Raw genomic sequence first — 23,344 nt, 5'->3', positions numbered from 1 at the left:
CAAACTACAGAATAATTTAAACATATAAAATATCAGCAATTATAATATACTTAGTATATAAACTTGATAATTACAAATTTCTTTACATAATTTATTTTTACCAGTCAAATTTTTAATGTTATCAATTTTAAACAGTGAATATGAATTATTTCATGGTAAACAATGTGTAATTACATAGCCTTATCTGTATGCAAGCAAATGACGTGTGTGAATGTTCTAGGTGCCATAACTCTCAAGTGTAATCTATACATATGTGAACCTTTCTCATGAACAATCTAACTTAAAAGGTTACTTGTAAGTAATGTCAGCCAGAGAAATATTAATTGTAACCCTAAATGTTTGAGTTACCAAAGGACACAGCCAAATTTTGAAAGAAATTATGAAATAAGTTGCAATTAAAACACTAATTTTGTATGGTGTGTAGTTGATGCTAGAACATGTAAATAGGTCATCATACATGTTCTGAACACAAGATTCACTAGCTTATAGTAGAGCAACTAAATAATGAACATACATTATAAGGTAATGAATTTGAAATGAGGATGCTTTCCACTACGTGATTGAAACTAGAATGTATCAAAAGAAAACCTTTTATCACATATTATTTGAAAAACATCCATGTTGTAATTTACTTCTCTGTAATCATCAGATAATAGGCATGTTGTGTTAACATTGATGGTTTTAAATAAACCACCAACAGCTGAACATGTAAACAGCATTTTACAGTTAGTGCTAGTTACCACCATCAACACCACTGATGCTGAATATACGGAATCACTTTCAAGTGACAAAAACACATTCAGATGAATGACATTATCCTGTAGTTTTATGCTAACCACCATTTTAAAATTGTCTTAATTTGTAGCTGCATCTTTTGGTGCCTAGTCCAGAGTTACGGCCCTTTTGAAAAGAAGTGCATTTGCAGCATTTCCATCTGTCCGTCATACACACAGTTACCTCCCCTTTTTATATCGTACGTTTTTTGTGAAAAAAATACTTTGTATTCTCACAAATTACTGAACGTATTATGAAATCTTGTCTGTAATTTGCATTGATTAAACCAGCTCAAAAAGTTTACAGATTTTTATACTGACGTGAACCACAAGGTGTAACACCAGTGACAACAATGTCTGGGACTCAAATACACAGGAGTAAGATGCCTGGGACTTCGCATGCACTGGAGTAATGATGCCAGGAACTATGATGCACTGGAGTACACCGCAAACGTCGTGCCAATTCCCTGGTCATTATTGTCATTCTGATCTGCAGCGTTACAACAGACCAGGACTCGGGTCGGGTGATTTCCAGAGTGGGCACCTATCAGACAAAAGCAAGAACATAATAGCAACAGCAGTACAGACATTCCTGACGAAGATAAAACCATGTTTTTTACTGGTATAATTCTTATAATAATAGGTGAAAATGACTATTAGTTTAAAGAAAACTAGAAGCAAAACAAGAGGCCCATGGGCCCTTTCGGTCAGCCTGATATCAGCATACAGAATGAATGAGAACAAGAAGACGTGAAGCATATAATACACTATTTATCTGGCCCACTCATCCCCATTGAATATTCATTGACGTTATTTTATAAATTTGTGACTTTTAAAATCTATAAAGATTATTTGATAGTTACATCAAGATCTGTTGAATTCTGAAGTAAGAGATATTTGAAATGATATCCATTTTGACCCATTTTTGGCTCCTCCCCACTGGCCCTGGGGGGTTTTTCTAGCCGATGACCAAATTTGGTTATGATGTTACAATGCAAACGTCAGGGCTAATTATTACTATACCCAGAGTTGACCTAATTTCCTAATGAAAACTAAGCAAAATAATCAGTTCCTAATGAGTGAGTTTTTTTGCAATATAAACTATAGTAATAACTTGACCCCCTCCCCAGAAGGGAAAGATGAGACCCCAGGGTAATATTATTCACAATTTTTGTAAAGGACTTTAAGACCTTTCCATCTATGCAGAGTATTTGATTCTACCAGTTCCAGAATTTCAGAAGAAGATTTTTGAAGTTTTAGCCTATTTGACCCGTTTTGGCCCCGCCCCCTAAGGCCCCTGGGGATCAGTCATGGAAAATTTGGTAATAAGATTCAATGGCCATCACATAGGGATAATTCTGACAACAATTGACTATAAATTTCCTATTATAATGACTAAGTAATGCTCAAAAATGTGTTTTCCCCTACATAAACTACAGTAAACTTAACCCCCCCCCAGGGGAAACCTGAGACCCAAGGGTGATGTAATATTCACAATTTTCATAAAACACCTTAAGACCTGTCCATCTATGAAGAGTATTTGATTCTACCATTTCCAGTATTTAAGAAGAAGATCTTTAAAGTTTTAGCCTATTTGCCCCTTTTGGCCCCACACTTCTGCCCCGAGGGGGTTGACCAGGACCAACATAGATATAATATTAAAATGTTATCTCAGGCTAATAATTCTAAACAAGTTTGACTCATTTCCTATGAAAATTGAGCAAAAAATGCTCATAAATGTGTTTTCTCTATATAAGCTATAGTAAACTTGACCCCCTCCCCAGGGGGAAACGTTGAGACCCCAGGGTCATATAATTCACAATTTTCATAAAACACCTTAAGACCTTTCCATCTATTGAAGAGGTACGTGATTCTATCAGGGAGATTGCCAGAATAGAATTTCAGAAGAAGAGGATTTTTGCAATCCTTATAGCCTATTTTGGACCCTTTTGACCCCGCCCCCTAAGGCCCCCTGGGGATTCAGAGACATGGAAAAATTATCAGTTTAATCTAGGATTCAATGGCCATCTCATACTGTATAATTCTGACAATATTTTGACGCATTTTTTTTATCTATACAATATGATCAAAATAATTCTCAAAAAATAGTGTTTTCCCCCTATATAAACTATAGTAAAACTATTAACCCCTCCGTTTTTTCCCAGGTGGGAGGAAACTCTGAGACCCCAGGTTTTGTATAATTCACTAATTTTTGCTAAAGGACCTTAGGACCTTTTCTATACTCATGAAGAAGTATTTTAAGTTCGCCTCACGCATACTAGGAGGAGTGGTAGGGAGAAATATTTTTGTAAATTTTAGTCAAATTTTACCCCTCTTGTCGGCCCCACTCCCCCAAATAGAACTCCCTGGGGGGTGAGAGGACCATATAGTTCAACCCATTTATTTGATTGTGCCTTAGTGGCCTTAGATGGTTTTGTGCATGAATTTCAATGGAAGTGTTGCATTCAGCGGTTTATTTGTAGAAGAGAAGTCGTAAATGTAAACTTGGTGTTATCGGACATACGCACGCCTCGCACTGACTGACGGGACGTGCGGTACGACGAGCGAGAGGACAAAAGGGTCGATTTATAATAGGTCACTTTGAGACTTCGTCTCAGGTTGACGCTGTAATAATGATGCCTCTTGCTCATCTCCCAGCAATCTCAAAGCGTTACAAGCATAGACACTGTATGAGATTTTTTCATATATATGTCCCCTCAGAATTTCATGTAACAGACTGCAAGAAAGAGAAGCCAAGCATACATAGAAAAGAACCCTGTGACAGTGGTTTCTTACAGTATATTCTGTATCTCACCCCATCAAATGGTTGTAATACTCCTTAATGTGCATTATAAACCTTATCTGTTTTCAGATTGATGACAGTGAAATATTAAGTACAGAATGATTTTGATAATGACACTCCACTCTTATATTTACCTGTAAGTATAATTATAATATTTACCTGTAAGTGCCATTATTATATTTACCTGTAAGTGTCATTATTGCATTTATCTGTAAGTATCATTATTATATTGACCTGTAAGTGTAATTATTATTTTTTATCTGTAAATATCATTTAATATAATATTTATCATTTAATATAATATTTAGCTGTAAGTGCCATTGTTATATTTACCTGTAAGTGTCATTATTTCATTTACCTGTAAGTGTCACTGTTATATTTATCTGTGTCATTATTGCATTTACCTGTAAGTATCATTATTATATTTACCTGTAAGTGTAATTATTATATTTATCTGTAAGTGTCATTGTTATATTTACCTGTAAGTGTCATTATTTCATTAACCTGTAAGTGTCATTGTTATTTTTACCTGTAAGTGTCATTGTAATATTTACCTGCAAGTGTCATTATCATATTTACCTGTAAGTGTCATTATTAAATTTACCTGTAAGTGTCATTGTTATATTTACCTGTAAGTGTCATTATTATATTTATCTGTAAGTGTCATTGTTATATTTACCTGTAAGTGTCATTATTTCATTAACCTGTAAGTGTCATTGTTATTTTTACCTGTAAGTGTCATTGTTATATTTACCTGCAAGTGTCATTATTACATTTACCTGTAAGTGCCATAGTTATATTTACCTGTAAGTGCCATTGTTATATTTGCCTGTAAGTGTCATTGTTATATTTACCTGTAAGTACCATTATTATATTTACCTGCAAGTATCATTATTATATTTACCTGTAAGTGTCATTGTTATATTTACCTGTAAGTATCATTATTATATTTACCTGTAAGTGTCATTGTTATATTTACCTGTAAGTATCATTATTATATTTACCTGCAAGTATCATTATTATATGTACCTGTAAGTGCCATTGTTATATTTACCTGTAAGTATCATTATTATATTTACCTGTAAGTGTCATTGTTATATTTACCTGTAAGTATCATTATTATATTTACCTGTAAGTGTCATTGTTATATTTACCTGTAAGTACCATTATTATATTTACCTGCAAGTATCATTATTATATTTACCTGTAAGTGCCATTGTTATATTTACCTGTAAGTATCTTTATTATATTTACCTGTAAGTGTCATTGTTATATTTACCTGTAAGTATCATTATTATATTTACCTGCAAGTATCATTATTATATTTACCTGTAAGTGCCATTGTTATATTTACCTGTAAGTATCATTATTATATTTACCTGTAAGTGTCATTGTTATATTTACCTGTAAGTATCATTATTATATTTACCTGCAAGTATCATTATTATATTTACCTGTAAGTGCCATTGTTATATTTACCTGTAAGTATCATTATTATATTTACCTGCAAGTATCATTATTATATTTACCTGTAAGTGCCATTGTTATATTTACCTGTAAGTATCTTTATTATATTTACCTGTAAGTGTCATTGTTATATTTACCTGTAAGTATCATTATTATATTTACCTGCAAGTATCATTATTATATTTACCTGTAAGTGCCATTGTTATATTTACCTGTAAGTATCATTATTATATTTACCTGTAAGTGTCATTGTTATATTTACCTGTAAGTATCATTATTATATTTTACCTGCAAGTATCATTATTATATTTACCTGTAAGTGCCATTGTTATATTTACCTATAAGTGTCATTATTATATTTACCTGTAAGTGTCATTGTTATATTTATCTGGAAGTTTCATTTATATATTTACCTGTAAGTGCCATAGTGGTCTTGTTTGTCAGGTCCTCTGTGTGCTTTGGTATAGAAGACACTAAAAAACACCAGAATATACATTATAACATATTTAAGTACATGTACAATATTTACTCTAATATAACTTAATTATTTACTCTCTTTATTAACCAATAGTATTTTCATTACACGTATCTTTGGTTTAAATGAATTAAATTTTGATAATGACTTTGTAACAAGTGGAATTTTTTCATCCTTTTAATGCACAGTCACTTGATATTTGTCGCTATTGAAATATTAACTGATATCTCCTAAAGCTTCATACCTGCAGATGCTCGCTGAGCTAAGAGTTGGTAGACTTGCTTCATTCTCTCCATGTTAACCTTGCTGACATCACTATGACGGATGATGGGCACTGGATAATCCTTCCCAATGACACACTTGGCTGCCTTCTGGACCGACTGTGGCGCATTCCATGGCTCAAAGATGTACTTTGATGGATAGTTCTTTAGTTCAGGTATGTACGATCTGAAGTATCAAAAAACAAGATTCTGAATACAAGTTCATTGTTTATTTTCTGAAGGAATTTGAATATTAACCCTCTAATTCCCTATTGGGCCCAACTTTTTCTGCTCAAGGGGGTCAAAGCCAAAATTTATACGATAAAATTTCAAAATAATGTAATTGATAAAAATTATACAAGTTCTGGTCCCCTTTCATCACTAATTTTGTCTAGGAATCAACGATTTATAGGATTTACCTCTATTTCCCCTATTGGGCCCCGCCCCTCCTGCCCCCGGGGGGTCAGAGCCAAAATTTATACAAGTTCTGTTCCCCTTCCCCCAAGGATGTTTCTGGCCAAATTTGGTTACAATCCATGCAGAACTCTAGGACAAGTAGCGATTTATAGAATTTACCTCTATTTCCCCTATTGGGCCCCGCCCCTCCTGCCTCCGGGGGGTCAGAGCCAAAATTTATACAAGTTCTGTTCCCCTTCCCCCAAGGATGTTTCTGGCCAAATTTGGTTACAATCCATGCAGAACTCTAGGACAAGTAGCGATTTATAGGAATTACCTCTATATCCCCTATTGGGCCCCGCCCCTCCTGCCCCCCGAGGGTCAGAGCCAAAATTTATACAAGTCTGGTCCCCTTCCCCCAAGGATGTTTCTGGCCAAATTTGGTTACAATCCATGCAGAACTCTAGGACAAGTAGCGATTTATAGGATTTACCTCTATTTCCCCTATTGGGCCCCGCCCCTCCTGCCCCCTTGGGGTCAGAGCCAAAATTTATACAAGTTCTGTTCCCCTTCCCCCCAAGGATGTTTCTGGCTAAAATTTGGTTACAATCCATGCAGAACTCTAGGACAAGTAGCGATTTATAGGATTTACCTCTATTTCCCCTATTGGGCCCCGCCCCTCCTGCCCCCGGGGGGTCAGAGCCAAAATTTATACAAGTTCTGTTCCCCTTCCCCAAAGGTTGTTTCTGGCCAAATTTGGTTACAATCCATGCAGAACTCTAGGACAAGTAGTGATTTATAGGATTTACCTCTTATTTCCCTATTGGGCCCCGCCCCTCCTGCCCCCGGGGGGTCAGAGCCAAAATTTATACAAGTTCTGTTCCCCTTCCCCCAAGGATGTCGCCTGGCCAAATTTGGTTACAATCCATGCAGAACTCTAGGACAAGTAGCGATTTATAGGATTTACCTCCATTTCCCCTATTGGGCCCCGCCCCTCCTGCCCCCGAGGGGTCAGAGCCAAAATTTATACAAGTTCTGTTCCCCTTCCCCCAAGGATGTTTCTGGCCAAATTTGGTTACAATCCATGCAGAACTCTAGGACAAGTAGCGATTTATAGGATTTACCTCTATTTCCCCTATTGGGCCCCGCCCCTCCTGCCCCCGAGGGGTCAGAGCCAAAATTTATACAAGTTCTGTTCCCCTTCCCCCAAGGATGTTTCTGGCCAAATTTGGTTACAATCCATGCAGAACTCTAGGACAAGTAGCGATTTATAGGATTTACCTCTATTTCCCCTATTGGGCCCCGCCCCTCCTGCCCCCCGAGGGTCAGAGCCAAAATTTATACAAGTCTGGTCCCCTTCCCCCAAGGATGTTTCTGGCCAAATTTGGTTACAATCCATGCAGAACTCTAGGACAAGTAGCGATTTATAGGATTTACCTCTATTTCCCCTATTGGGCCCCGCCCCTCCTGCCCCCTTGGGGTCAGAGCCAAAATTTATACAAGTTCTGTTCCCCTTCCCCCAAGGATGTTTCTGGCCAAATTTGGTTACAATCCATGCAGAACTCTAGGACAAGTAGCGATTTATAGAATTTACCTCTATTTCCCTACTGGGCCCCGCCCCTCCTGCCTCCGGGGGGTCAGAGCCAAAATTTTATACAAGTTCTGTTCCCCTTCCCCCAAGGATGTGCCTGGCCAAATTTGGTTACAATCCATGCAGAACTCTAGGACAAGTAGCGATTTATAGAATTTACCTCTATTTCCCCTATTGGGCCCCGCCCCTCCTGCCCCCGGGGGGTCAGAGCCAAAATTTATACAAGTTCTGTTCTCCTTCCCCCAAGGATGTTTGTGGCCAAATTTGGTTACAATCCATCCAGAACTCTATGACTAGTAGCAATTTAAAGGAAATGTTGACGGACGGACGGACGGACGGACGGACGACGGACGGACGACGGACGACGGACGCCGCGCCATGACAAAGCTCACCGGCCCTTCGGGCCAGGTGAGCAAGATATAATTTTCAAAATAATGTAATTGATAAAAATGATTTCATCACTAATTTTGTCATAATCAACTGAAATAAAACTGGACTTTGCTTTATGCATAATGCCAAGCCTACATCCTGGAATTATTCGCCTGTTTATTACAATTTTCCTATCCTGCTGCTATTGAATCACCAAACAGATAAAAACATTTCTTTAGTATAACAAAACCAGAATCCCCAACTCGATACTCTACAGTTTCATCTCCTGATTAACCAAGGTTAATCTGCTTTTTCACAGATGATTATCAACACCTATAAATACAAGTTTCTCAAAGAGATTTGTCAAATCCTGAAGACAGATATCTAAGATTTTAAACAAGAGATCCCAGAGGGATCTTGGCGCCCACCAAAGAATGATCTATGTCTGACAATGGAAAGAGGGATCTTTTCCCTGCTTTTCAAACTTTTTCAAACACGACTACATATAAAATTTGAGACAGATCGCTATTGTACTTTCTAAGAAATAGTGGTAACAAACTTCAACAATGAAATCCAAGCTGGCGGCCGTGCAGCCACCTTGTTGACCTATCAGTTACAAAATGCAATATGCACCACTAAGGTCCTAAGGGAACCTACATATAAAATTTGAGAGAGATCCCTTTAGTACTTTTTAAGAAATAGCAATAACAAACTTTAACTATCAAAATCCAAGATGGCTGCCAGGCGGCCATCTTGTTGACCGATTGGTCCCAAAACGCATTATGCATAACTAGGGCCCTAGAGGAACCTGTGTATGGAATTTGCTTGAGTTCCCTTCAATACTTTCTGAGAAATAGTGGTAACAAACTTCCACTACCAAAATCCAAGATGGCCACCTGGTAGCCATCTTGTTGACCGATCGGTCCCAAAATGCAATATGCACAACTAGGGCCCTAGGGGAACCTATATATGAAATTTGAAAAAGATCCCTTTAGTACTTTTTGAGAAATAGCAGTAACAAACTTTAACTATCAAAATCCAAGATGGTCGCCTGGCAACCATCTTGTTGACCGATTGGTCCCAAAATGCTATATGCACAACTAGGGTCCAAGGGGAACCTGCATATGAAATTTGAGTAAGATCCCTTCAGTTCTTTCTGAGAAATAGCGGTAACAAACTTTTAACTATCAAAATCAAAGATGGCCGCCTGTCGGCCATCCTGTTAACCGATCGGTCCGAAATTGCATTATGCACAACTAGGGTTCTAGGGGAACCTGCATATGAAATTTGAGAAAGATCCCTTTAGTACTTTCCGAAAAATAGCGGTAACAAACTTTAACTATCAAAATCCAAGATGGCCGCCTGTCGACCATCTTGTTGACCGATCGGTCCCAAATTGCATTATGCACAACTAGGGTCCTAGGGGAACCTGCATATGAAATTTAAGAAAGATCCGTTCAGTACGTTTTGAGAAATAGCGGTAACAAACTTTAACTATCAAAATCCAAGATGGCCGCCTGTCGGCCATCTTGTTGACTGATCGGTCCCAAAATGCAATATGCACAACTACGGTCCTAGGGGAACCTGCATATGAAATTTAAGAAAGACCCCTTCAGTACTTTCTGAGAAATAGCGGTAACAAGAATTGTTAACGGACGGACGGACGGAACGGACCACGGACCACGGACCACGGACGAAAGGCGATTTGAATAGCCCACCATCTGATGATGGTGGGCTAAAAATGCTCAGATAAACAGAAGTTCCATTCACTGGTAGATATCAATCTTAGCAAAAGACATACAATATAATGATAATGGTTAGTTACCTGATAAAATCACCAGTAGGATCAGCCCTCTTCCCGAATCCCACTGGACAGTAGCAGTGGAAAAACTGCTGGAAAAATGAACTACAGGAAAGCCACATCCACATGCCAGCATTCACACTCCAGTCAGCATCCAGTAATAGTTCATCAAACACCTGGAAATATTGGTAACACAGGTAAAATTATACAATATCATCAAACACCTGGAAATACAGGTAACACACGTAAAATTATAATACTATTTCATCAAATACCTGGGAATACAGGTAACACAGATGAAATTATACTAGTTCATCAAAACACCTGAAAATACAGGTAATACATTAAAATTATACAATATCATCAAATACCTGGGAATACGGGTAACACAGATGAAATAATACAGGTAACACACGTAAAATTATACAATATCATCAAATACCTGGAACTACAGGTAGCACGAAGAAATATTACAGACATTCATCAAGTACAGGTACAATAATACACAATCAAAAATGACATGTTGACCATGGTGAATGTAAGAATTAATCATTGTTCAAGTTCTAAACTGATTTGGCACAGAATTTGAAGCCTCAAGGAATCTTTCATAGAACATTATTTCAACGTATTTCAATTTTGAAATTTCCTTGAGGCATATCGACATGGCATGGCTAGTTAGTATATTTACCTTCATGCCCTCCTCCCATGAGATCCACAAGTCACCTCGAGTGAGGAAACAAGCTACGGAATGCCTGGCTAAGTGATGTATCCAGCCTGTCTGTTTTAACTGACGCATGATAGCATCAATCCATGGATAACCTGTCATACCCTGTAACGGAGACAATAGTATATATACACTAACAAGAGGCCCATGGGCCTTAACGGTCATCTGACTATTAGTACAATACAACATAGTCGTTTAAAGATTTTAGCCTATTTGACCCGTGACCTTGATTGAAGGTCAAGGTAATTCATTTGAACAAACTTGGTAGCCCTTCATCCCAGCATGCTACATGCCCAATATCAGTACCCTGGGCCTTCTGGTTCTTGAGAAGAAGTCATTTAAAGACTTTAGCCTATTTGACCCCGGTACCTTGAATGAAGATCAAGGTCATTCATTTGAACAAACTTGGTAGCCATTCATCCCAGCATGTCACAGGCCCAATATCAGTACCCTGGGCCTTCTGGTTCTTGAAAAGAAGTCGTTTAAAGATTTTAGCCTATTTGACCCCCGTGACCTTGAATGAAGGTCAAGGTCATTTATTTGAACAAACTTGGTAGCCCTTCATCCCAGCATGCCACAGGCCTAATATCAGGTCTCCAGGCCTCTTAGTTATTCACAAGAAGATTTTTAAAGGATTTTAGCCTATTTGACCCCTGTGACCTTGAATGAAGGTCAAGGTCATTTATTTGAACAAACTTGGTAGCCCTTCATCCCAGCATGCTACAGGCCCAATATGAGTACCCTGGGCCTTCTGGTTCTTGAAAAGAAGTCGTTTAAAGATTTTAGCCTATTTGACCCTCGTGACCTTGAATGAAGGTCAAGGTCATCTATTTGAACAAACTTGGTAGCCCTTCATCCCAGCATGCCACAGGCCTAATATCAGGTCTCCAGGCCTCTTAGTTATTCACAAGAAGTTTTTTAAAGGATTTTAGCCTATTCGACCCCTGTGACCTTGAATGAAGGTCAAGGTCATTTATTTGAACAAACTTGGTAGCCATTCATCCCAGCATGTCACAGGCCTAATATCAGTACCCTGGGCCTTCTGGTTCTTGAGAAGAAGTTGTTTAAAGATTTTAGCCTATTTGACCCTCGTGACCTTGAATGAAGGTCAAGGTCATCTATTTGAACAAACTTGGTAGCCCTTCATCCCAGCATGCCACAGGCCTAATATCAGGTCTCCAGGCCTCTTAGTTATTCACAAGAAGTTTTTTAAAGGATTTTAGCCTATTTGACCCCTGTGACCTTGAATGAAGGTCAAGGTCATTTATTTGAACAAACTTGGTAGCCCTTCATCCCAGCATGTCACAGGCCCAATATCAGTACCCTGGGCCTTCTGGTTCTTGAGAAGAAGTCGTTTAAAGATTTTAGCCTTTTTGACCCCTGTGACCTTGAATGAAGGTCAAGGTCATTTATTTGAACAAACTTGGTAGCCCTCCATCCCAGCAACCTACAGGCCAAATATGAGTACCCTGGGCCTTCCGGTTATTGAGAAGAAGTCGTTTGAATGAAAAGTTTACGGACGGCGGACGGCGGACGGCGCACGACGACGGACGGTGCATGATGACAATAGGTCATCCTGACCCTTTGGGTCAGATGACCTAAAAATGCAAATCTGAAACCACTTTTGATAATGATGTTGAAAGTCAAGATGATATATTACCAGAAAGGAAACTAGAAATACATAATGTAATGGAAAGCGTACTTTGTGTGGTCAATTACAGCTTACACTCACCTCTGCCCACTTAGCTAGAGCCTCAGGGTTGTGATCCCACGGTACTTTCACACAGATAGGGTTATCTTTCATCTGATCAAAGTTGGGATTATTGGTAGCAGCTGTATAGAAAAATTCCCTCCATAACAGTTGACCATGGAGAGATAGCGGGGGATCTGATTGCTTTTTCACCTGTGGGATAAAACCATTTCATTTTAGCATGAATCTCATTAAAATCTTTTACATGAATGAAGTTTCAATATAAACATACGTATATAAACATGACATGTAACTCTATTTGCTCCACATTTCATGGCAGGACACAAAGTTCAATGTATGTAATTATGTAATTTTGAAACTAAAGTCACTTTCTTTCGGAATGTTTTGTAGTGAAATTCGATGTGAGCATGGTTACCTTTCTGTACAGTTCTGCTAGTTTCCAATAGAACAGACGTGGTGCCAAACAACCGAACCTCAGGTAGGGACTAAGAGCAGTTTGGCTGGGGAATAATGATTGTGCGGTCATCTTTGGTTTCTCAAAGCTGGCTACCCAGGCCTACAATAAATAACACACAAATATATCCTAATCTAGCTCAAAGTACCACAATGCTTCTATGCCTGAAACAAAAACAATAAAAGTGGTGTACAATTTTATTTATCAAATATAAATAACAATATAAACTTAATACAACAGTGCATAAATAGTGATCATGTTATTGAAATTAAAAAAAAAAAACTTGTTTCATTGATAAAGTAAAATTACAAAATTTCTATGAAACAAGTAATTATTAAGTTTATCAAAGATTGAGTAAACAACTATAAGAGAACATTATTTCATCCAATGGCAGGTCATAATGCAAGGAAGATCATAGCATCTCTTTGACCTTCCTTGTATTATGAAGTGAAGGACACAAAATTTAAGCGTTGAATCCATGACAACAGCATGATTCCACTTTAGACACAGATTACCATAGCACTCCAGTCAGCAGTATGTCAGTACATGCTTGGAAGTTAACAAGTGAGAGATCAGCATCCCAGCAACAGTCACTGTTATAAATATTAACTGGAGCTGTATCATTATTATCATAAAACCAAAGGCAGCTTTAGCCTGAAAAATCACTAGTTTTATATTAAAATGCAACTTCAAAACTGAATACAAATGTTTCAAATATAGACCATGAAAATTAAGCAATAACAAGAATTCCACGGAAGTGGATGTGTCGCTTGCACAGCAGTTTAAAACATCACAAAAAATAGTTCAAATTTACAGTTGAAAATATTGTTAATAATTAGGTGAAGTTATCAAGTCACGTAACTCTTGCAAATTTTGACGGATATTCACCAGTATCAAATCAATCTTAGATCTCATTGATATAAAGCGATATATATAATTTGGTTGAAATTGGATAATAAATACAAAAGACATTGAGCTGAAACTAAGAAATTCTTTGTTTTGACGATTTTAAAGTCCTGTAACTCTTGCAAGTATTAACATATTTTGGCAAGTATCAAACTAATCCGAGATATCATTAATATAAAGCAATAAACCGGTTGAAATCAGACAATAAATACTAAAGTCATCGAGCGGAAACCATGGATTTATCTATTTTGAAGATTTTAAAGTCCCATAACTCTCGAAAATATTGACGAATTTTGACCAGTATTAAACCCATTGGAGATCTCATTGATATAAAGCAATAAACCAAATTTGGTTGAAATCGGGCAATAAATACTAAAGTTATCGAGCAGACCATGGATTTATCTGTTTTGACGATTTTAAAGTCCCGTAACTCTTGGAAATATTGACAGATTTTGAACAGTATCGAAATCATCCAAGCAATATACCAAATTTGGTTGAAATTGGACTATAAATATTTAAGTTATCGTGCATGGAAACCTTTTCCCAGGCGTACTGGTATTTGCATTACAGGCGACACAAAAACCATCTCTTGAACATGATAAGTATGACTTGATCATGAAAATACCTGTTAATAGAATTCAATTTCTAATTTTTAAACAAAATTCTTCAGAAAAGAAGGCACCTACAATTATTTCATATGATAAGTACAAGACAGGACAGGAACATGCATTCTAATGACCGAAGTATCCTTCATAAGAACTAGCAGGACAGGAGCAAGCATTCTAATAACCTAAGTATCCTTTTCACATTTGTTACAAGGTGTTAAATTGGCCAGTTTCATGTGTATCTTGTAAAACATTTACTATTACTACCCAGTAATGATCTAATTGATGTGAACATGAAGCTGAATGAAGACTGTCTGTAGCAATGCACTAGGTACTTAAAGCTTTTAAGACAAAGTATCACTTTTACAGTGAAAACTCCTATCAAAGTCCACACATGATACACACCAATCACTGTACAAGTCCACAAACTTAAAATCATATATTTTCAAAAGGATCAAAGCTTATTAGGATTAACTATGCTATAAAACTAAAACACAAAAATAAGGATTTTTATTTTCTTGTCATAAACAAAGCTTATTTCAAGAATATTCCCATTTTAAATGTTACACCTCCATAACATACAAAATATATGTTAATCCTTCTTGAAGAATTTCACCAATACAACAATCAAACTCAAGCATAAAAGATCAGAAAAGCAAAACGAAAAATCAGAGTATGTGGTACCTTTCTCTCTAAGTGACGTTCAAGACGTGACAGTGCCTCCATCTCTCCTCCACGAAATTCCGCAGGTTTGAGACCTTCTGTTTCGAATCCCAGCTCCTCCAGCGTGGGGACTCCATAGTGTTCATCATGGTCTTCACTCAGCGGTGTGCGACATTTTCCTAGATAAGTAGCGGTGATGGTGTCCACTGGCTGTTTAGGTGGGTCCATCTTAGAGATGAACATCTGGAACCGCTTGTACGTAAGAGGTGATACTCCATAGTTTAGGTTTATGATTCTGGGGAAAACAACCGGAGTCCGTCATCAGATTTATACAGATTTGTTTTTGTAAATGAAAATTTGAGAAGTCTCCCTTTGGTAAAGGACCAATGATATCATCCTAGTGTAACTTTTGAATGAACTTTAGTTGGAGGCTAAGGATGTAATAACCATACATCAGACAATCAGTATATTGGGATTGTTTGCCTCTCAACTCAATCAATTGATGGCAAGTGAGCTAACAAGAGGCCCATGGGCCTTAACGGTCACCTGACTACAGATATAGAATAAAAGAAAGACACATAAACACTATATACTGGCATTTGATGTTGGTCAGTGATTTTACAAACTTGACTTTTTAATCTATGAAGAGAATTTGTTTCCATCAATCCTGTGAACTCAGAAATGTTTTAGTAATTTTGACCCTGTTTTGTCCCGCCCCTCTGGTCACCCAGGGAGTCAGCGAGGACTGATATGGATATGAAACTTCTATATCTCAGGCAAATAATTAACTCTAACCAAGTTTGACTCATTTCCTATGAAAATTGAGCAAAAAATGTTCATAAATGTGTTCTTCCTAAATAAACTATAAAAAACTTGACCCCTCCTCACTGAGGGGGAAAAATGAGACCCAGAGTGATATAATTCACAATTTTATAAAACACCTTTAGACCTTTCCATCTACAAAGAGTATTTGATTCAACCAATTTCAAAGTTTTAGAAGACGATTTTGGAAGTTTTAGCCTATTTGACCCCTTTTGACCCCTGACAACATCTGAATTATTTCCTATTACAAATGACCAAAAAATGCTCAAAAATGTGTTTTCCCTATATAAACTATAGTAAACTTAACCCCCTCCCTACGAGGAAACGCGAAACTTAACCCCCTCCCCACGGGGAAACACAAGACCCAAGGGTCATATAATTCACAATTTTCGTTAAAGTGAACAGTCGGGCAAGGATGGCTAAAGTCGGTAAAAATGGTGTGAATGTATCCAGTATAATTTCTTATGAAATAGAAAAATAAAATCTCTCGCCAAAATCTGTCTGCGTAAGAAGAAATTAATTTAAAGCATAGGAATCCTAAAACGTCCTCCCGGCTGACTATGTCCGTGGTTACACGCAGCCTCGCTTTCAATGCTTTCAACTTTCCTTTACTTTAATGGTCAGAACTGGGAAACGTAAACAGAACTTGGCCGTCGTATTAATATGCGAGAACTTTTGGAAGGCCAATGAACGCATTTAGACTGGTTTTCTTTGCCCGACTATTCACTTTAAGGACCTTAAGACCTTTCCATCTATGAAAAGTATTTGATTCTACCATTTCTAGAATTTCAGAAGGCGATTTTTTAAGTTTTAGCCTATTTGACCCCACCCATATATATAAGGCCCCTGGAGGTCAGTCATGGAAAATTTGTTAATAGGATTCAATGGCCATCTCATACTGATAATTCTGACAACATTTGAATTATTTCCTATCACAAATGACCGAATAATGCTCAAAAATATGTTTTCCCTATATAACTATGGTAAACTTAACCCCCTCCCCATGGGGAAACGAATGACCCCAGGGTCACATAATTCACAATTTTTGTAAAGGACCTTAAAGCTTTCTATCTATGAAGAGTATTTGATTCTACCACATCTGTGAGTAGAGAAGAACATTTTTGAAATTTTAGTTAATTTTACCCCTTTTGGCCTCTCCCCTCTGAGAGGTGGGGACCATATAATTCACAATTTTGATTGGTCTTATGCCTTTGAAGGTTTGTACAAAATTTCATTGAAATTGCTTCTGCAGTTTTGGAGAAGAAGTCGAAAATGAAGTTTTATCGTCGCACACGTACGACGGATGACGACGGACAAAATGAGATTGGAATAGGTCACTATGAGACTTCGTCTCAGGTAACCTAATAAAAAACATTTTCAATGATATAAAATATGATGTAGGTATATGAAAAGAAAAGAACAATGCTTTAAGTAAAGGTTATGTGTATTTTGAGACGATGTCACCAATATCGTGCACTACCATTTATCAAACGTACATGATTTAAATAATACAAATAACTTGTGTATTGATATTTCATAATTTTTGACTTTTTTTTTCTTGATAATTGTCATTGTAAACAGCTACAGTGTACGCTTCAGTTGGCAAAATTTCCGTGAATTAAAGCATTTTGCGATTGATCATACTTCTGGTACGTAATTATATCCATCTTTATCATATTTCCAGTTGATATTATTTCTTTTAGACACTTTTACATAGATTATTCTAATGTATAACTTTGATACATCGACGAGTAAAACATTCAATTTTGACATGTACAATGTAAATCACGATGTAATTATGCGTCCCAATGGAGCATTTTACTATTAACCATGCATCTGGTACGTAATTATTTTCATTATTGACCCTGTCTTAAGTGACCACCTTTCTTATGCGACCTTATTTTGAACATCCATTGGAAGGTCACTTTAAACAGGTTTGACTGTACCTTATGTTCATATATATATGTAAGATATATCTTAATAATGGAAACACTATTTACACTAGCATAATTCGTTTACACCATTTGAATAGCCTGATATATATGTAATGTAGACCATCAATTCCTCACCATACCAACACATTATCACTAACACTGGAGCTGCACAGGATATTTGAATGAGTCAAGCACATGTTGCAATTGTAATAAGTATGCGTAACTTACTTTTGTAAATCGTAAAGGGTATGTGAGATGCGGACAATGGTCTCAACACCAGCTTCTGAGGCCAAGGCCTTGATAGCAGCATCCCTCTCCTTCCCGAATGGTTCAGAGTCTTCCTCAAACGACAATGTTGTGATATTCCATTCCTAAACACAAATGATAACAAAGGGTGAAATTTTTCTGATATGGGGTTCCTCCGATACAAATCTCTGAACCTAAACTATATGGACTCTTAAGATTAAACAATGTGGGTCTCAAAGACATCATATGAATTTTAAAATTCAAGATTACATGCAAATAAAATGATATAAAATAACTACATGTATTAACAATAAGCATTTTGATACGAAAACTACCCTATACACAGTGTATAGCTACTTCAAAATGAAATAAATTTATATAAACCATTGCAACAGATATAAATTTTACCATTTGTATCTTTATAATGATCATTGTAATTAGATTTCTGTACAGTACCATGGTTACAGGTATATATATATGGGACCCTTAATACTAAAGGAACATTATGATTAGAGTAAAAGACAAGAGGCCCAGAGGGCCTGTATCGCTCACCTGGTTATTGTAATGCCAAGTAACCTTCTGAATACAGGATCATTGTTTCTTTTCTGAAGAAATTTAAAGATTTACCTCTTAACCTACCACTCCTGCCCCCAGGGGGCCAGAGCCAAAATTTATACACACTCTGTTCCCTTTCCCAAAGGATGTTTCTGGCCAAATTTGGTTACATTCCATGCAGAACTCTATGACTAGTAGCGATTTAAAGGATTTACCTCTTTTCCCCCTATTGGGCCCGCCCCTCCTGCCCCCGTGGGTTAAAGCCAAAATTAATACATACTCTATTCCCGTTCCCCAAGGATATACCATATTTTTACATGCTTTTAAGTTTTCAAGCACACAGAACCTGTGTAAAAGGTATTTGGCATTCTAATTTTCTAATTAATGTTGTACCTTAAATAAGTGTGGAAAGACATTTGTTGGTTGGCCACGAACAACAAACAGCCGAGAATTTAGCTTTCTCAGTGAACAATCCAAATCTTCTAAACACTGAAGCAAGAATCTGAAATAAAGAAAAAAACATAATTTAGCAAATCTAAGGTACAAACACTAAGGCTCTATAGGTGAATCTTTCATCAATACCCTGGATATGTTGTAAAATAACTTGACAAGTCCTACTGTAACTGGAAAATGTAATGTTTACAACTTTTCAGTTATCTATTATGACATATCCCTCCAAAATTATGTTTTTTTTTTCTTATTTGACGACAATTGGACTTAAAAATCCAAGACATATTTGTTGTAATAACTGCTTATAAGGCATACAACTTTAGAACAATTTTTAAGGAGCAATATCAAAATGGATCTGCAGCCACACAGATTGTGACCTGCTTCGATTATTTTATACAAATATCATGATCAAAGATCTAGCAAGAGATTGATTTGCATGATAATGTATGGTCAATCTAAATAAATTTACTCACTATAGGAGAGGAGAAAATGTAGTAGTCAGACCATGATTTGAACCTAGGACCTCCGAATACAGACCAGATGCTCTATCGATTGACCTATCTGGTCACCAATGATGGAGCTAGTCCAATCCAGCTACAATCCTCCTTCCCTTTTCAAAGTCTTTGCCCTCAAAGACATGAGAGACTCTTAATTATACCACCAAAGTGGGTATTATTTTAGTTAGGTGCCAAGTTTGTAACAGGAAAGGGGGCAATGAAGCTACCAGATAGGGATTCAAATCCAGGACCTCATCAGATATATAGCTGAATGCTATATCAAATGTCATCTGGTCACCGTTGAACAACCCATGTTTACACATTCCCTGTTGTAAGCATATTCCCAATGCTTGAAACAAGGGTTGGCAAATTAAAGTATTAAACTGACCAATTTTGTAACAAGAGAGGAGAAAATGTAGCCGATCACAGATGATCGACTCAGTCCAATATGCAGAGCTCTACATAGTTTGTTTGTTTGTTTGTTTGATTTATTAACGTCCTATTAACAGCTATGGTCATGTAAGGACGGCCTCCCATGTATGCGTAGTGTTGCGTGTATGTTGTGCGAGGTGCGTGTTTTGGGAGACTGCGGTACGTTCGTGTTGTGTCTTCATGTATAGTGGAACTGTTGCCCTTTTTATAGTGCTATATCACTGAAGCATGCCGCCGAAGACACCAAGCAACACACCCCACCCGGTCACATTATACTGACAACGGGCGAACCAGTCGTCCCACTCCCTGTATGCTGAACGCTAAGCAGGAGCAGAAACTACCACTTTTATAGACTTTGGTGTGTCTCGGCCAGGGGACAGAACCCAGAGCCTTCCTCACAGGGGCGAACGCTCAACTCAAGGCCAAAAGTGAGGCGGTGCCAAGAGTGGCATTAGGAAAGAGAAAGTCAGTTAGGAAGAAGAGAAAAGATAAGATCCTAAATTTAGTCGCCTTTTACGATCATGCAATAGGGGCAGCAGGTACAATTCTAACTCCCTACATAGTAACACCTGTAAGCCAATGGCTAATAGTTAGCCAATAGTAGTTTAGGAGGGGATCTAATTATATAAGGACAATTTTTTCATACAAAACCCTAAGTATATAGTGACCTGGTTACCATGGTAACCAAAACTTTCATAGTATATTAGGAGTTGTCTCCCCTTCAAATAAATTGTATACATGATGCATGGATCAACAGATTTTTTAATTAAACATTTGATATTTGACATCAATTTAGATGGCATATGACTGCATCACCAAATAAAATATCATTTTCAAAAATAATAAATAATGTAATGCATGTTTTCAGCATATTATACAATTTATGTCCCTGATGGCATGGTGAGGGTTTTAATATTACCCTCACATGTAATATATTTGAGGACTTTTTTTCCAGCATGATTTGGGGTAAAGTCACAATGACACATCCTTGATACTCCAGGGGTTCCTATCACTGACATAATATCCACCCCTAGACTATCTCATAGTAAAACTGGATGCAGTTCAGGAGAAAAGGAGAAAAGGAGAAAAAAAACTGGCAAATCACAGTATTCTAACCCGGGACCGCCGAACACTTGCTGATCGAATGCTCTACAGCTGAGTTAACTGGTCAACGATGATCGACCCAGTAGGGTACATATAAGTAGGCCTACAGTGTACCACAGGTTTACGACGCGCGCAAAACAAAAAAAATACTGATTTTTAGTTGTTTTTTTTGCGCGCGAGTCGTAAACCTGTGAGTATACATGAGTATTTTATTCTTAACCAATGGTGGAACGGCAACTTCAAAATTTATTACTCTGAAAAATGTGATTGACAAAAAAAAACTTTTTTATTCCTAAATTTATAAAGAGACCATGACTGATGGCACGAACCGTACAGTGTATAACTAGTTAGTTTACGTTCTGTCAAATCCCCAAAACAATACTCCCCGCGCACCTGTCTCCTACTCATTTTTATGGTTACGTAAATATCAACGGGCAACCCGCAGGTGAGAAAGTAATCTAGTGATTAACGTGAGGTGAGGCTAAAAAAGTCAGTGCCAAGAGTGGCATTAGGAAAGAGAAAGTTTTGTTGACGAAGTCAGTTAGGAAGAAGAGAAAAGATAAGATCCTAAATTTAGTCGCCTTTTACGATCATGCAATAGGGGCAGCAGGTACAATTCTAACTCCCTACATAGTAACACCTGTAAGCCAATGGCTAATAGTTAGCCAATAGTAGTTTAGGAGGGGATCTAATTATATAAGGACAATTTTTTCATACAAAACCCTAAGTATATAGTGACCTGGTTACCATGGTAACCAAAACTTTCATAGTATATTAGGAGTTGTCTCCCCTTCAAATAAATTGTATACATGATGCATGGATCAACAGATTTTTTAATTAAACATTTGATATTTGACATCAATTTAGATGGCATATGACTGCATCACCAAATAAAATATCATTTTCAAAAATAATAAATAATGTAATGCATGTTTTCAGCATATTATACAATTTATGTCCCTGATGGCATGGTGAGGGTTTTAATATTACCCTCACATGTAATATATTTGAGGACTTTTTTTCCAGCATGATTTGGGGTAAAGTCACAATGACACATCCTTGATACTCCAGGGGTTCCTATCACTGACATAATATCCACCCCTAGACTATCTCATAGTAAAACTGGATGCAGTTCAGGAGAAAAGGAGAAAAGGAGAAAAAAAACTGGCAAATCACAGTATTCTAACCCGGGACCGCCGAACACTTGCTGATCGAATGCTCTACAGCTGAGTTAACTGGTCAACGATGATCGACCCAGTAGGGTACATATAAGTAGGCCTACAGTGTACCACAGGTTTACGACGCGCGCAAAACAAAAAAAATACTGATTTTTAGTTGTTTTTTTTGCGCGCGAGTCGTAAACCTGTGAGTATACATGAGTATTTATTCTTAACCAATGGTGGAACGGCAACTTCAAAATTTATTACTCTGAAAAATGTGATTGACAAAAAAAAACTTTTTTATTCCTAAATTTATAAAGAGACCATGACTGATGGCACGAACCGTACAGTGTATAACTAGTTAGTTTACGTTCTGTCAAATCCCCAAAACAATACTCCCCGCGCACCTGTCTCCTACTCATTTTTATGGTTACGTAAATATCAACGGGCAACCCGCAGGTGAGAAAGTAATCTAGTGATTAACGAGTAAGGAGATTTGTATCCATGACTCTTTCTAAAACGTGTTACCTCCATTTATTGATGCCGACTTGCGAGGAACCGGCAAACCAGGGATCCAGAATATAAACACAGCGGTAAGTTGAGCTTCCTTTCAGCGCATCCCTCAAAGCAGGGTTGTCGTGTAAGCGTAACCCTTTACGAAACCAGTGCAATATTTGTTTCCGTTGACTCCTGGGCTTATTAGACATTACAACAAAATGTTGATATTTCACATTATCCACCAAAATGCCACATTTCCGTTCGGCCAATTGATCGCAATGACAATATACGTATGTATATATGTTTTGTTGACGAAGACTACACAACCATGCTTTGGGAAACGTGACTGTATGCAAATGAGTTAACCGAATGTAACGTTGTTGTTTCCGTGATTCTGATTGGTCGACAGGTCACGTTTCTGATCTTGATCTTGACATACTTTTGATACTTTTCGGAACACCTTTATCTACATTAATATTACCATCGGAAGCCGTATGCACTTGATAATATTTTCCGACATGCAGATGACTCTAATTTTAGCATTTGTGTACTGTTTCTTGGTTAAATAAATGCGATTTGTGAAAATATTTGGGAAACGTTCATTTTAAAGTATTTTTATCTATTTTTAGTAACAAATCCATCTCAAGT

At 37.2% G+C, this 23,344-nt stretch overlaps 1 protein-coding gene across 1 annotated transcript; it reads right to left on the bottom strand.

Moving 5' to 3' along the window:
- Positions 1–704: 704 nt before the first annotated feature.
- On the bottom strand, positions 705–23,065 carry LOC138306252 (cryptochrome-1-like). The gene is made up of 11 exons (XM_069246652.1): positions 22,727–23,065; positions 18,949–19,057; positions 17,983–18,125; positions 15,020–15,293; positions 12,786–12,926; positions 12,392–12,562; positions 10,624–10,764; positions 9,960–10,111; positions 5,763–5,965; positions 5,457–5,516; positions 705–1,317 (listed from the first exon to the last, which is right to left on the bottom strand). The coding sequence occupies exons 1-11, from the start codon at positions 22,903–22,905 to the stop codon at positions 1,199–1,201; spliced, it is 1,692 nt and encodes a 563-aa protein (XP_069102753.1). The 5' UTR covers positions 22,906–23,065; the 3' UTR covers positions 705–1,198.
- Positions 23,066–23,344: the final 279 nt, after the last annotated feature.

The sequence above is a fragment of the Argopecten irradians genome, chromosome 1, assembly GCF_041381155.1.
Source record: "Argopecten irradians isolate NY chromosome 1, Ai_NY, whole genome shotgun sequence".
Classification (NCBI taxonomy): Eukaryota; Metazoa; Mollusca; class Bivalvia; order Pectinida; family Pectinidae; genus Argopecten; species Argopecten irradians.
Note: the sequence above shows the minus strand (reverse complement) of the source record. Positions and strands in the feature narration are given on the sequence as shown.